At 38.5% G+C, this 16085-nt stretch overlaps 1 protein-coding gene across 2 annotated transcripts in view; it reads left to right on the forward strand.

The window, feature by feature from the left end:
• The window catches only part of phf12b (PHD finger protein 12b), an 87141-nt gene that overhangs the window by 21351 nt on the left and 49705 nt on the right, over nucleotides 1-16085 (forward strand). For both annotated transcript variants that reach the window (XM_043718463.2, XM_043718462.2), the window contains exons 3-4: nucleotides 10793-10865; nucleotides 13705-14122. In XM_043718463.2, coding sequence (XP_043574398.1) covers nucleotides 10793-10865; nucleotides 13705-14122 — 491 coding nt within the window. The remainder of the gene's footprint in view (nucleotides 1-10792; nucleotides 10866-13704; nucleotides 14123-16085) is intronic.

A 16085-nucleotide genomic window follows, 5' to 3' on the forward strand; every position in this document is an offset into this window, starting at 1 on the left:
TTAGCCTTTTCTAAGCCACCTAGTTGTGAAAGAATTAACAATTCTGCGTATCTATAAACTGTACAAAAGTACTAGTCAAGCATTGTGGGAAAATTAGTACGTTGAAATGTGAGTTTAAAATATAGGATTAATTTGTTTTAACTTTGAACAAGAATTTGTAAACTTCTCATGACCAATAGGTTTTGTAGAGGACTGAGCTCAAAACATTGCAACCAAGATTGAAAGCATTTCAGTGTATCTTGTAAATAGAAGGGAAATCTTTTGTTACCACTCTGAGTCATTTGAAGCTGTTCTTGTCAAAATCAAAATAAGTATTAAAAGACAAAGAAAATTTAGAACTTTTTTTGCTTTCACAGTACTCTTCATCTCCAAAACAACAAAAATCAGACATCATTTGACATGGAGTTCACCTTGGCTTAGCCTTACTTCTGAAGCAGATCAGTAGTAAAACCATTAGGAAGATTCTTTGAGAGATATTTGCCCAGTATGCACTTTCCTGACATAGATAAGCATGTTTACAACTTTACAAAAACTTTTGTCAAAATCCATATTTATTTGATCAGAAAATTGAGTTTATTTAGTAAAATCAATTTTGATCATGTCCTTACACAATGGAATGGTACTTTTTAAAATAAATGATACTTTCTACCATTACAAGTACCTTTAAAATGGAGTCAGAAACTTGTGATATTGGAAAATGTAGCAGTCAGTCTGTGACAAGATGTTTCAAGCGTAATAAGATAATTGAGGCGGTAAACTATTTTAGCGATGTTCATTAAACTTCTGAAGTTAGCACAGACTGGTTTCAGTAATCTCTTACATGTAACAGTCTTTAATACTGCACTGAAGCATTTTCCTAAATTGTGTACTGGTGTTTGTCAAATGGACCTTTTTTGATTGACAAGCTTTTGAAGTGATATGAATGCTACCGCCAAGTTAACTAATGTCCATATGGATCCACCTAACATTTTTTGTCTGTGTGCCAAAAGTGTAAAGAACCCCATAGAGCAATAGTAGTTTAGTTTCTTTGGGTTAGAAATTAATTGGTTTTTGTATGAATGCCATGGTTAACAATCTTCAGTTTGAGCTTGAGGTTTACGGAGCTTAAAAAAAATGAATTATATTAATTTGCTCTAATAAACACTTGTACCTCAGGTAATGTCAGGGCATCTCCCATTACATTGCCAATCAATCCCAAAATGCCACAAAGTTGCTTTGAGAAGCAATGGAAGTAAACAATCAACTGTCTTTGGAGTTTAATACCGAAAGAGCTTGATAGCATTGGTTATCTGTCTTCAATGCTTCTTTTCCAACGCATATCACTTAGCCATCTCCCTCCAGCACAGGTTGCTGTTGGTGCCAGTGGTGCCCATTGACTTGAGAATTTGAAACTCATTTTGATCAACATAAGCAAGGCAATTTTGTATGTGACACCGGAGCTATTGTTAGTTATTTGGAGATTAATTATCTGGCTTAACCTTAAAATCCGCAGGCTTACATCAATATAAGTCAGTTTTTGTTTTCTAAAAGGCAAAGCATTAATGTTAAGTGCTTTGATAGTTGTGTTTGTGTTCATAATTGCAGAAGATGAGACTGATTTGCAGGTAGCATCATGATTGATCAGTTTGTGCGATGTTACTGACTGCCTTAAAATTTTTCTGGTTTAAGTATGTCTAACTAAGAATGCAAATAGCCTGAAGGCTGTCCAACTCTCTCCATGTGATAGTAGTTTGATGTCTAAATGTTTTGCGCTGTGTCAGAGACTTTGTCTAGTATAGTGGACCATTCCTCCCATCTTGGCTCATCACTGGTGAGTTCATCTGTAGGATATCATGTTCTTCCTTCATTTGGGAATTTTGTTTTTTTTAAAATATGACTTTGAATTCACAGTAAATCTCATTGTCCAGGAAGTCCTCCAGGTTAGTTTTGAAGAACACCTTTCCTTTTTTTTGACACTGTGCAAGCAAAACTGGAGGAAACTGGAATGAGAATAAGAAAGACCCAATACCCATTACTCAATTGTTTTCTTTTACTGTCAAATGGTTCTAAGATACATGTCACTAATTCTCTGTTTGAAAATCCATTCTAAGTGTTGACCACTCTTTGAGCAATAACGAACTGATATCAAGTCAAAATTTGCTGTTTGCTAATTTGACTTTTCAAAATGTCTGACATCTGCCATTTCCAGTTCCTTAACTATGTTTTATATCTATAAGATGACCTTAGATTACATCTATATAGAGTGGGGGGAAAAATATCCCACATTTCAACAGTCTATCTTAATTCTTATCTTTTTGTCTTTTCTGCATTTTTTTCAACCCTTCGACAGCTTCATTGATCTTCACGGACTGCATTGTGATTTTGGCTAATCTGTTGGATTTCTTAATTGCATTTCCTGTCACTGTTGGTTCCACTTCTGCAATTGGTTTGAGTAATTTTGTATTGGTTATAATGCAAATATTAGATTTTGTAAGCATTAGATGGTTGATAAAAGGCTTCAAGGTAGGCAGATTGGTAGCAGGTACTATTTGTCAATCTAGCTGCTGCAATTGAATTTAACATGGAATGTAATGGAATTAAATTGGTACCACTATACCACTTTGAGAAGAATGAGAGAATATACTTGAGTTGAAGGCATATGTTTTTGATGCACAAGCTTGAAGGTTTAAACATCATTTCTGTGATCTGCCAAAGGGGGACATAGATGGTCCTTCTGTTTCTCTTCTGTGCATTTATTAGCATTCCGGAGTGAAATATCTAATTTGAGGCTTTGTTCCCTTGTCTGTATGTCAAACAGATTTTTTAAAATGTCTGTTAATTATCTGGTTGCATGTTGTTTAGAAAAGAAACAAAAAGCTTGGTAACATTTCTAGCAAGAACATGCATTCACACTGTTGGGATTGCTCTCTTTATAATTTTCTTGCTCAGATCAAGATGTCTGGTGATTTGTTTATTTTTTGCTTTTATGGTTTTGAATGAATTTCGATAGCTGATTCTGGTCTGAGGCATCTTCTTAGTTTTGTATAGTACTCCCAACAAATTGGATGTTTTTGGTACTAGCCAGAGGAATTTCAACTACAATCTCCTAGTTTGACTGGGTTCACTGTGCCTATGTTTTCTTGGAGCAAGATCAGGAAAGTTTGGCTAATGTCTCATCGAACCAGGTGTCCTGTATTTCTTCTAAAGATGTGATCTTTGGTAGATTTTTTAAAATCTGAACCCTCTCTTCTTTGAACGTGACTACCTCTGGCTTTAATCAAAGGCCAATGTTTGCAGTCCACAGAGAACTAACTTTAAAAAAAAATTCATACATGAGATGTCGAGTGTTGCTGGCAAAGCTAAAATTTATTGTCTATTTCTCATTGCCCTTGAAGTGGCAGTGAGCTGCTGCCTTGATCTGCTGCATCCTGTAATGTGTAGGTGCACTCAGTGCTGTTGCAACAGGAATTCAGGCTTTTGATCCAAAGACAGTAAGGATTGGTACAATATTTTCAAGTCAAGATGACGTGGATTGAAGGGAAACCTGCAAGTGTTACCATGTGTCTGCAGTCCATGTGTTTCTAAGTGTAGAGATTCTCTGTTTGGAACATAGCTACTTTGAGTCTTATAGATGTTACACTGCAGCACAATTGGGGAGGTGGGTATTTGAAGGGATGTATTGGGTGCTAAATAAGACTGTTGCTTTCTCCTTGAAAGAGTTGAGCTTGTTGGATATTATTAGAGCTGCATTCATCCAGGTTAATGGAGAATAATCCATCACGCTACTGCCTTGTGCCCTGTAGATGGTGGACATGCTTTGGGGAATCTAGAGGTGAGTTACTTGCTGCAAAATTGTGATCCTTTGTACATGGTTCCTTCATCTCGTGTTCACAGCAGGCCAAGAATGGTAATGTAACAATATAATGAGTTTGGATCTTTAAGCAGGGAGGGGTTGTACATCAGACCTAAGTTAAAGGGCTACCGTTTGACTAACTGGAATCCTACCTTTGTATTTCAAAGGCTTTCTATACAGACATCACCAACCCACTTGCAACTTGTCTCAGAAGCAGTGATTTATCAGTGGAATGTTTTTGTTCCATCTGAACCTCAGATGTCAGACTTTGAGACACCCCGAACTTGTTAATTTCAAGTCAGAGGTATTTTTGTTGAGCAAAGGTATTAAGCATTATGATGCAAAGGCAGGCAGGTAGGTGTATGGAGTTAGGTATACTTGCCTCAGATCAGCAGTGACCTCATGGAATGGTGAATGGGCTCGATGCTAAATGACTTCTGTTTCGATATTTCTGAATGATAAAGCCATTTCAAGACTTCATAAAGACTTACCTGAATTATTAAAGAACTGTTTTTCATTTGTTTGATTTCAGTTACAAACAATGTTGCATTCTGAAAGCAGCTTGGAAAGGTTCGTTTTATTTGACCATACAATAGATTTTTGTTGTCCAACTAGAATTTGCCTTTCATAATTAAGGCTAAGAAAACATCTACCTTTTCTGAATTGTGTTCACTGCATTTTAGCATAATAACCAGCAGGAGGAGTTACTTTTGTAATCGTGAATGTCCAGATATATGCTTGCCAGAAAGTCTGAAAAGAAGGCAGCTTGAACACAATGAGATATTTGTGACATTTGTATTTTACTGCATTTGGTGCTTTGACATGCAACTTGCATGTATCGTCTAAATATATAATTTATTCTTAGTTTCCATGCGCACTGCGGCAACTAATATTTCACGCTTTATTTAAATAAACAGCTGATTATGAAATCTACCAGATGTGGATAAATCAAATGTGCCTGCACCCATATTAGAGTAAAGCACTGAATCTGGTTAGATTGCTACTTTTTAGGTTTCTCTGATTTTTGCATAAAAAATTAACCAAGCTTGCTGATAATTAAAATGGAAATATTTCATGATTCACTATTATAGGTGTTGGGGACTAAGTGTATGCTATTACATTACTGTCTTCTGGCATTTACAAACTAACTGACTAACGAAAATGTTATGTTACACTTTGCTTTGTTTTATGCATTGTATGCTTAAAGTTGTATCTACATTTGAGTTAACAGCTCAGGGGCATAACACTTCATCTGATCTAAAGCAGGTGTCATAAGTTTTGGTTGAGCAAAATGCAGTGGACTGAATGGCCTAATTTCTGCTCCTATGTCTTATGATCTCCTATATTGTGGTAACCAGAACTTTGCAGAGGACATAGGTATCCTATGTGCCTTCTTAGTCACCCTATCCATCTATCCTATTGACTTATACAATCTCTGGACATGCGGACCGAAGTCCTGTTGATCATTTATACTGCCATTCATCATATACTTTTTTGCTTTGTTAATTTTCCTGAAATGCATCACTTTATGCTTCTTTTAGATTAAACTCCATCTACTACTGTTATGCTCATCTCTTGACCAGCCAGTCTAAATCTACTTACAGACTTGAGGCTTGGAAAGCTTTCCAATTCTCAGCCTCAGTGGTACTCTTCATTTTTGGTAGGAAGAGATGTAGCTATCTTTGTTTTGGGGAGTTGTTTCTGTGTGCATAGTCGGATATTTTCCTATGTCTTATAGACTTATTAAGAGAGTCACATATTAGACGGATGAGGTAGAAAGTAGAGTTGAGAATTACCATATCAGCCAAACTCTCATTGGAAAAATGGAGTGGATTCAATGGGCTGAATGGCCTTTTCTGTTTTTGTGAGTAATGGTCATAGTGTAGTGGGAGATTTGTCATTTTTGGTTATGATAACCAGTTCTTTTTATATTTATTGCAAATCTTGGAGATTTTTCTGCTGTCATGTTGGGTTTTTGTTCTTTTGGTGTTCAATTATCCAGCAGCATGTATAATGGGGGCACGGTGGCACAGTGGTTAGCACTGCTGCCTCACAGCACCAGAGACCTGGGTTCAATTCCCGCCTCAGGCAAATGTCTGTGTGGAGTTTGCATATTCTCCCCGTGTCTGCGTGGGTTTCCTCCGGGTGCTCCAGTTTCCTCCCATAGACACAAAAATGTGCAGGTTAGGTGAATTGGCCATGCTAAATTGCCCGTAGTTTTAGGTGTAGGGGAATGGGTCTGGGTGGGTTGCTCTTCAGCGGGTCGGTGTGGACTTGTTGGGCCGAAGGGCCTGTTTCCACACTAAGTAATAAATCTAAAGTGTTTCTTTGATTTCAGCGGCAACATTAGATTGACACACTGTTCTTAATCAGACATGTTAAAAGACTTTTTTTAATGTTTACTTGTTCGGATGTTTGCATTTATTCTGGATGGTATTTTATTCCATTTAAAAGTATCTATTGTGTTTTTGATGTTTGCTGTGTCTCATCTGTGTGGAGAGGACCAAAATTGTTTCCTGCCAGAATAAAACTAAAGGCACACTCTGTGCTTAGTGGTGGTGGGATGTTTCTGTAATATTTTTTAGCTGGATGTAAACATCCATGCAAAACAATGGTGCACATGTTTGGCCACTTCACAGAATGAGGGATTCCCACGAGTTGACTTTGAGGTAGCTTGTTTGCTTTTAGTGTTATGCTGGCCATTTCAGAAAGTCTCCACTAAAAGCCAGGCTCTAAACAAAAAGGCTAAACTTGTGGAAGCTGGGCAACGCAAGTTCTTTTGGTATAGTTCTGTCCTTCATAGTTCAGCATTTATATGAACAGCCTTTTCTAGCTCTTCATTCTCTGGCTGACAGGAATTGCCTGATTTGCATCACTTTGGAGTTTATAATTTTTGTTGTGTCCATATCATTGCAACATTTACCTGGTTGTTCCTGCAGATATCATGCCTATAAAAGATGAGGTACAGATCCAAATGGCAGCCTTGTACCAACCATGGCTGGGCAAGACTGTTTGACTGTCATCCATGTAGCCTTTTTTTTTGGATCGTGTAATTTTTTTCATGAGGAGGAGGGGTGGCTGATGAATCTAAAATCTGTATTATATTTCCTGAGTAGTTGTGAGAAACAATGAGCTGAACTTGCACAATGCTATTCAGTTGTGCTAATATGATTGTTTGTCCAGCTTATTTAGCTTATCAAGAGGAAAGTGACTTGCTGCAATGAAAAAGACACACTGTTGAGTAAGTTGGATCTAAATTGCTTACCTATCAAAATTAAATGGAAGTTTGCTATTTACCTACAACCAAATGACGATTGAACAGTTTGATGGCTTAATTTGCTGCTATCACTTAGCTGTTGCAGTTTCACTATTGAAAAATCATTTTAGGGCAAAAGATGCTATTTTTCTCCCTGCAGATTTTTTTTTGCAGTGCAAATTAAACTCCCTTATTAATTACCTGCTTTTGTTTAGTATATAGTTACAGATTTTAAAAGCTATTTTCTAAATTTCCAATGGGCGTTTGCCATAATAGAGCACTTGTAATCTCTGGTAAAACCCAGGTGATGAAAATTAATCTCTCCCATTTTTCTTCCAATCCAGTCACATTTCAAGCTATGAAATCATCTTGAGGAAGCTAAAGTACAGAAAATGCCTGGGAGAATATGGGGAAATTAAACTTTAAGAATATTTATTCCATGAACCCCTTTGACAGTCAAAACCAGTCTAGGAGGTTTCGTGAACCAAATTTTATCAGAAAAGACACTTGATTGGTATCATCGTAACTAAGTTGATGATTGATCAAGTCTCCTCCTCTTGATTTTAAAAATACATTTAGCACCCACGACATCAGCTGGTGGGCAGTGTAATATTTTAAACTCTGTTTGCCTGTTGATAGGGGGCTACTCAATCACTTAATCATTTTACAAACTTCTACCAGGTCACTTACACTCTCTGCTTTCCTAGAATAGAAGCCATGGATTACCTGTGCAACTAAGGTTTATGCAAGTTAGTTAGGATTCTTGCAGCATTCTCCTGGATCTTTGCCAAGGTCATTAAAGCTTTCACAATGCAAAAGGACCAAAACAGGTGCAGTGCACAAAATGCATTCTAACTCTGTTTATATCCTTTGATTTATAAGTAATTCTGTTAGTACAATCAGTATTGTGTTTTGTTAGTTTTAGGTCTTTTCCCTCTCTGCTTCTTTCAGTATTCTTTGTGAGTGGTGAATATTTGTTGTCAGCTTGAATAATGCTAGAGATGATGTTTCTAACTCGCAACTACCTTTTCATTTTTGGAGGTATAAGAGAATTTCCTCATTAATAACAGAGGTATTAGAATTCTTGATAACCCAAACAGTACATTGGGCGCACCGACACCACAGGGTTCAAGAAGGTAGCCCACCACTGCTGTCTTGGGGCACACGTTGGGTATGCAATACATATTGAATTTTGTGATGATATCTTGTATCCTGTGAAGAAAAATAATGAAGAAGTCTCTTTACATTCTTGAGTAGCTCAGATGCTGTTATATAGAGTCATAGACATGAACACCGTAGAAACGGACTTGTCCAAGTCGACCAGATATCCTAAATTAATCTAGTCCCATTTGTCAGCATTTGGCCCATATCCCTCAAAATCCTTCATGTACCCATCCAGATGTTTTTTCAAATGTTGTAATTGTATCTGCCACCACCACTTCCTCTGGCAGCACATTCCATATGTGCACTGCTCTGCATGAAAAATTGCCCCTTAGGATCCTTTTAAATCTTTCCCCTCACGCCTTAAACCTATGCCCTCTAGTTTTGGACTACCCTATCCCAGGAAAAAGACCTTGTCTATTTATCCTATCCATGCCCCTTATAATTTTTTAAACCTCTATAAGATCACACCTCAGCCTCTGATGCTCCAGGGAAAATAGCCCCAGTCTATTCACCTTCTCCCTATAACTCAAGCCCTCCAATCCTAACAACATCCTTGTAAATCTTTTCTGAACCCTTTCAAGTTTCACAACATCTCTCTGATAGGAAGGAGAGCAAAATTGCATGTATTCCAAAGTGGCCTAATCAATGACCTATACAGCTGTAACATGATCTCCCACCTCCTATAATCAGTGCACAGGCTAATAAAGGCAAGTAAAGCAAAAACCGCCTTCACTATCCTGTTTTTCATGGAACTATGAACTTGCACTCAGAGGTTTCTTTGTTCAGCAACACTCCCCAGGACCTTACCATTGTGTGTAAGTCCCTCCCTGATTTGCCTTTCCAAAGGGCAGCATCTCTCATTTATCTAAATTAAACTCCATGTGACTCCTTAGCCCATCTGACCAAGATCCTGTTGTACTCTGAGGTTACCTTCTTGACTGTCTTGAATGGTCAGGTGTCCTTTCATCTCTTAAAGTTTGGTTTGACCATCGTGAAGCCAACTGTCACTGTCTGGAATATTGCCATGCCAGCATCTCTCAGCATTGAAGTAACACTTTGAGGTTCTTGATTGCTTTGTATATCTAGGCTCCACAATTACCAGAAGTCTACTAGTTAATGATGAAATCTTTGCAAAAGCTGGAACTGTTGTGTCCAAGCTGAGTAAAAGTGTGTGAAACAACAGCAACTTGACTGAAAACAAGCAACTGAGTCTACCAAGAGTGCTTCCTGAGTATACCCCACTACAGTGATGAGACCTGGACAATGCGATAAGCAGTGAAAAGACTGAACAATTTCCAACTAAGCTGTTTCAGATTTTTTCTTGACATGTCAAGATAAGTAATTTAAATGTCTAGGAGTGTATTATTTCTGTCATTGTGGACTCATTGCTAAGCCAGCCATGTTTATGCTGGCTTGGCCACAGTCATCGGGTGGATAACTGGTGTATACCCAAAAACATTCTGTATGGCGAACTGATCACTGGGCCAGGATCTCCTCAGTGTTCCTGCCTTCACTACAAGGACACCTGCAAGCAAAAGGGAAAAATGGCAGACATTGGCAAAGGTCATGATTTTTGGAACCTAAATGTTTGTTTGGAAGTGTATGGATGAGGCATGCAGAAGTTTAAAGCTCAGCTGGCTGAGAGGAAGGCCTTGAGAATGCTGTGACCCTGATATCTTGCACCTTCTCAGCCCACTGCCTTCCTTCACAGGAAAAGTGGCAGTGATTGTTTTCCCACAGCATCAGGTGATGCTTAGCACACTTGACAACCAGGCTGTAAACCATTGTCATATGATGGTAGACTGCCACCACCAACTGAACTTGACACTGGAGCAGATCCAAGAGTCATTACTGACCTCTGTGAAGGCTTTGAAGCTTCAATACTTTTCATTAGAGGTGGAAAAAATATCCATTGTGTCTCATTAAATTTACAGCTCCTGCTGGAGGTTTTAATGTATGAATGTCTAGTAAAGTTGTGATCTTGTAGTTGAATTGCTTTCGGATGTTTACTGCCGTAACTCGGAGCAACAGTTGGTGTAATTTCAATATGATCTCTGCTTATTGAGTGAATTTGCTCAATTTTTGACAGTGCCTCAATATGGTCAGGCTGCGTAGTTGGAGTGCTTCACACAGAAAATTATTTGATATTATGTTTTAACATGTTTTTGCGTCTTATTTACAATGACTAATTCCTCGTGTAGGGCCTTATCTGAAAGACAGGCTCGCCTTTGATCCAAGACGCTATCATTATTGCAGTGGAATGTCAAGACTGGTGTTATGTGCTCAGTTATAGGATAGAATGTAAGCCAATGACATTGTGTCTCAGATTTTTAAGGGCCGTCACTTGGATCAATGGAATGCCAGCTCTTCTTGAAATGTTTGCTGAGTTTGTGGTTCCATTAATATGGACATTTCTACAGTTGTTTTCAGCTTTCTACAAGAAATGCAGTAATGAGTTTGAATTTAGTTTATTCATTTTGAAATTTAAATTGTGCCAAGTTCTGAATGTAACTAACTGAATTGTTTTCTATATTGTTCAGTAATCCCCCACTCAGTGAAGAGATGCTTCCACCTGGGGATTGGATGTGTCACAGATGCACAGTTCGCAGAAAAGTAAGTAGGTTTGTTTTAAAAAGAATCCTATGATTTTACTGGTAGTGGAGAGAATACAAGTCTTTCCCTTACCATTCCTCTCTGATAGGCAGTTTCGGAGGGATTTGTCATTCTCTTTTAATTTGTGAGAGAGCCATTTGAATATGTCAGTTTGAGCAGTTTCTGCAGACTGCTTTTTTTCATTACATGAGGCATCTTTGCCAGAACCTTCTGGTTTCTACACATTATAAGATCTTACAGTGTGTAAACAGACCCTTCAGCCCAACTCATCCATGCCAACTAGGTTTCCTCAACTGAGCTGGTCCCTCTTGTGTGCATTTGGGCCATGTCCCACTAAGACTTTCCTATCCAAATGTCTTTTAAATGTTGTAATTGTGCCCACCTCTACCGCTTCCTCTGGCAGCTCATTCCATACATGCACCACCTTCTGTGAAAAGGTTGCTCCTCAGATCCTCTTTATATCTTGCCACTCTCTAACCTCTAAACCAATGCTGTCTAGTTTTGGACTCCACTACCCTGGGGAAAAGACTTTGGCTATTTACCTTACCTGTGCCCCCTCATGATTTTATAAGGTTCTGTAAGGTCACTCCTCAGCCTCCTATGCTCCTGGGGGAAATAATCCCAGCCTATTCAGCCTCTCCTTAAACCTCTCACTGTACTTGTAAGTCTTTCTTTTTGTGCCATTTCCAGTTTGCAGGGAAACCAGAATTATACACATTACTACAAATGTGGTCTTACCAATGTCTTGCACAACTGTAACATAATGTCCCAGCTCCTGTACTCCATGCTCTGACCGATGAAGACAAACATGCCAAACACTGCCTTGTCTACCTATGATACCATTGCCAAGGAACTATGTACCTGCACTCCTAGGTCTTTCTGCTTGACAATACTTCCACAGGGCTGTAACATTAGAAGTGTAAATCCCGCCCTGGTTTGCCTTACCAAAATGCAACACCTCAGATTTACATGTATTAAGCTCCATCTGCCATTCCTCATCCAACCCGCCCTGTTAATCAAGATCCTGTTGTATTCTGACATGGTCTTCTGCACAGTCCACTATACTACCAATTTTGGTATCATCTACAAACTTTGTAACTGCCTCAAAATTCTCATCAAAATCATTCATACAAATGACAAACAACAGTAGATCCTTGCGGCACATGCTGATCACGGGCCTCCAATTGGAGAAACAGCCCTATACCATCGTGCTCTGTCTCCTACTGTCAAGCCAATTTTGTATCCGGTTGGCTAGCTCTCCCTAGATTCCATGTGATCTAATCTTAGTAACCATTCTACCATGTGGTCTACCTTACTAAAGGCCTTGTTAAATCTCTGCTTTCATCTATCTTCTTGGTCACCTCTTCAAAAGAAAAACTCAGATTGGCGAGACACTATTTCCCACGTTCAAAGCCACTAATCTTTCCTAGCTTCCCACAATGTCCTAGGATAGACTTCATCAATTTCTGTAGATTTATCTATCTTTAAGCATTTTAAGGCCTCCAGCGCCCCTTCCTCTGAAATGTGAACTCTTTTCAAGACATCGCTATTTTTTCCCCCAAGTTCCCTAGCTTTCATGTCTTTCTCCACAGTAAATACAGACGTGAAATACTTGTTTAGCATCTCGCCAATCTCCTGTGGGTCCACACTTAAATGACCTTGTTGACCTTTTAAAGGACCTTATTCTCTCCCCAGTCACACTTTTTCCCTTAACATACTTGTAGAAACTTTTTGGATTTACCTTTACGCTACCTGCCAGAACTAATTCATGTCCTGTTTTTGGCCTCCTGATTGCCCCCTTAAGTGTACCCCTATGTCCCTTTTACTCAAGGGATTTGCTTGATCCCAACCATCTATATCATACACATGCCACCTTTTTGTTTTCTTGACCTGAGTATCGAAGTCTCTGCTCATCCCTTCACACTAACAGGAATGTGCTGTCCCTGAATGCTCTCAATCCTGCTTTTGAAAGCTCCCACTTGCCAGGCTTTTCTTTACCTGTGAACAACCCCCCCCCCCCCCCCTCCCCCCTCCAAGCCTGATCATTGTTTGAAAGTTCCTGTCTAATACCATCAAAATTAGCCCTGCCCCAGTTTAGAGGTTGAGCTTGTGGACCAGGCCTTTTCCATAACTGTTTTAAAACTGAGAGAATTATGGTCACTGTTAGAGCCCTATTATCTTTAGAGCTGTCTGTGATCTCCTCCCATACTTGCAACTCAATTTCCTGCTGTTTTTGGGGGACCTATTGTGCAATCTCATCAAAGTGATCACCTCCTTATTTTTCAGTTCCACCCATAAATCTTCACAGGACGATCCTCAGAAATATCATCTGACTACTGTAGTGATGTTTTCCTAACCAAAAACTATCCTTCTGTCTTGCCTCCCCTTTCTGTAATAGCTATGATATCCAGTCCCTTGTTCCCATCATGCACTGAGTCACCTGCACCACCGATCAGGCCTCTTGCATATATATTTATTATTTAAAACAAAAACACAGTTCAACATTGTCTCCCATTTCACTCATGTCTTCAAATATAAATTGAGTCTAGATTCCAAAGAATGAGAGAATCCTTTGCTTAATATTTAGAAGTACGCTTCTAGTTTGCTTTTAATAGTGCAATGCTGATACATTTTTGAAAACAGATGCTTAGTTTCTAAGTCATGGGAGTTGGAGAGAATTCATTTCAACTATTTTCAAGATGCTTGATTTTGGTTTCAAGTACTTTTTATATTTTAAACACGTCAGTTTTCCTTTTAACTGCCTTGGTCATAAATTGCTACTGAAGTTGTAATTTATAATTATATGGCATTGTTTGACAAATATTTTTCCTTTTCTTAGAAACAAGAGAAAAAAGAGAGATTTGGTCAAGTAAATGGTGTTATGGACAAACAGACGGTTAAAAGGACAGCATCCCCTACTGTTGACATGGACTTTTCTGATAAAACTTCCAGCAAAGCATTGGATTCCAGGGTTGACAGTAACTGTAGATCATTTGCACAAGCAAAAGGTTTGGAAAGACGTGTCAGCCGACCCGGCACACCAACATCAAATGCAAGCACTGACACACCCACTTCTGAGCAGAATGAGGTGGACGATGATATGATTGATGTGGACGATGAAAATACTGCCATCGAGGTGGACTGCTCCCAACTGCAAATAAGAAATCCATTTGAAATACTTATAGCAGCAGCAATGGAACGAAATCCAACTCAATTTCAACTTCCAAATGAACTGACATGTACCACAGCACTTCCAGGTGAGGGAGTCAGTGTAACTGCACTTGAGTTATTTGCAAGGTTCGTGAAGGTTTGTAGCTCAGGTTGAAGTCTAGGGTGTAGGTTTGCTCGCTGAGCTGTAGGTTTGATATCCAGACGTTTCATTACCTGGCTAGGTAACATCAGTGGCGACCTCCTAGTGAAGCGAAGCTGTTGTCTCCTGCTTTCTATTTATATCTTTCTCCTGGATGGGGTTCCTGGGGTTTGTGGTGATGTCATTTCCTGTTCGTTTTCTGAGGGGTTGATAGATGGAATCTCGATCTATGTGTTTGTTTATGGCGTTGTGGTTGGAGTGCCAGGCGTCTAGGAATTCTCTGGCATGTCTTTGCTCAGCCTGTCTCAGGATAGATGTGTTGTCCCAGTCGAAATGGTGGTTTTTTTCATCCGTGTGTTACTTATTTTCTTGGTGAGGTTCATCATCCCGTAAGTTCGACATTATTATTGCAACCTGTTAAGAAATACAGTGCAAGCATATTAAAAATTATATATTGTGTACATTTGCACAAACTATAATGGTCATCGGATAATTATCCGAGATATCAATTTTGCTTTGTCACATTGAAGATTCCAGGTTTTGGAATAACTTTGCACCAGTAGGAGTGATGTTTAATGACATCTTATTTGGATTTTATTTGGGAAGTTGGACTCTGGCAATGATACATTTGGTTTGCCAAGGTGTTATGTTTAGCTTAAGTATGCATTTATCCAACCAATTCTTGAAATCATTAACACATCGCAACATAAAAGTGCGATAGCAGTAGTACTGTCCTTGAAACATTTGCAGCATATAAACATGCAATATAGTATAACAAGTACATATGAAAAGCAGGAACAAAAACAGAAGTAGCTGGAAAAGCTCAGCAGGTCTGATAGCATCTGTGAAGAGAAATGAGAATTAACTGATAGTGGAGAGCAGCAGTAAGCATGGATAGTGTGTTTGATAAAATTACTGATCTCGTGGTGTATATGTATTTACATGGGCTATACTTTTAAAAATAGATAACCCAGGTAACTTGATTAAATGGGCCAGACTGATCCCATCAAATTCTTTTTTTTAATAGCAATCTGAACATGGAACTAATATGGAATGGAACTGATGCTTGTATTTACAACAATTGTATTGTATTTGATTGAGCTGATTTGAAAGTCTTCCATTCCCAAACCCCACTACCTTTGGTGGCTATTACTTTTTCAGTAAAACAATTAGCAATGCTGAAGAATGCTGGTTTTATATTAAAAATGTAGATTGATACCAAAGCAAAAAAAAAAATTTGTAATAGTAACTGCAATAGTTTTTTTTAAATAGTATCTGGAATACTGCTTTATATTGGAGTTACAGAAATAGATGTTTAACCAGTTTCCATATTATATCCCAAGATTTTTAAAGTATTCAGAAATGGAATGATTTATTGCAAGGGAAGATGTGAATTTCTTGGATGTGCTACAAAATGCTTGTTGAGTATTGAAAGGGTTAGCAATCCAAATGAGTCAAATACTCATTGATAGGAGAATTTCACCATATCTAAATGAAGTAACTGTATTTGCATCAAGATTTTATTAAGAAAATAACTTCTAAATGTATTTGAATGCCACATATGGTATCAGTTGGTTTAGGTGCAAGTTTAAAGGATGCTGTGAGCTGAAACTGACAAATTACAGTGATGTGGATTAATTGCTTTGTACAGATTCTGTCTGTGCAGTATATGAATTCTGTCTCTTTCTCCAGTGTTCCTCTAGTTTTTAATCTCAACCTCAATTCAGGCTATTCAGATTTACACTCTGGCTGTAAAGCAGTATTTTTTTTGGTTGCTGGGAAAAGTAACAAAGTATTGGCTGACTTCTCTTCCTCTGATTATTTTCCTTTCTCACTGCTGCCGCTGTCTGGCACTTGCATTAAACCTGCGTTTTCATCAACAAAGGAATGGCTGAGAAAACCAGGAATAG

The sequence above is a fragment of the Chiloscyllium plagiosum genome, unplaced genomic scaffold, assembly GCF_037043375.1.
Source record: "Chiloscyllium plagiosum isolate Xiang-an unplaced genomic scaffold, Cpla_swu_hap1 HiC_scaffold_31, whole genome shotgun sequence".
Classification (NCBI taxonomy): Eukaryota; Metazoa; Chordata; class Chondrichthyes; order Orectolobiformes; family Hemiscylliidae; genus Chiloscyllium; species Chiloscyllium plagiosum.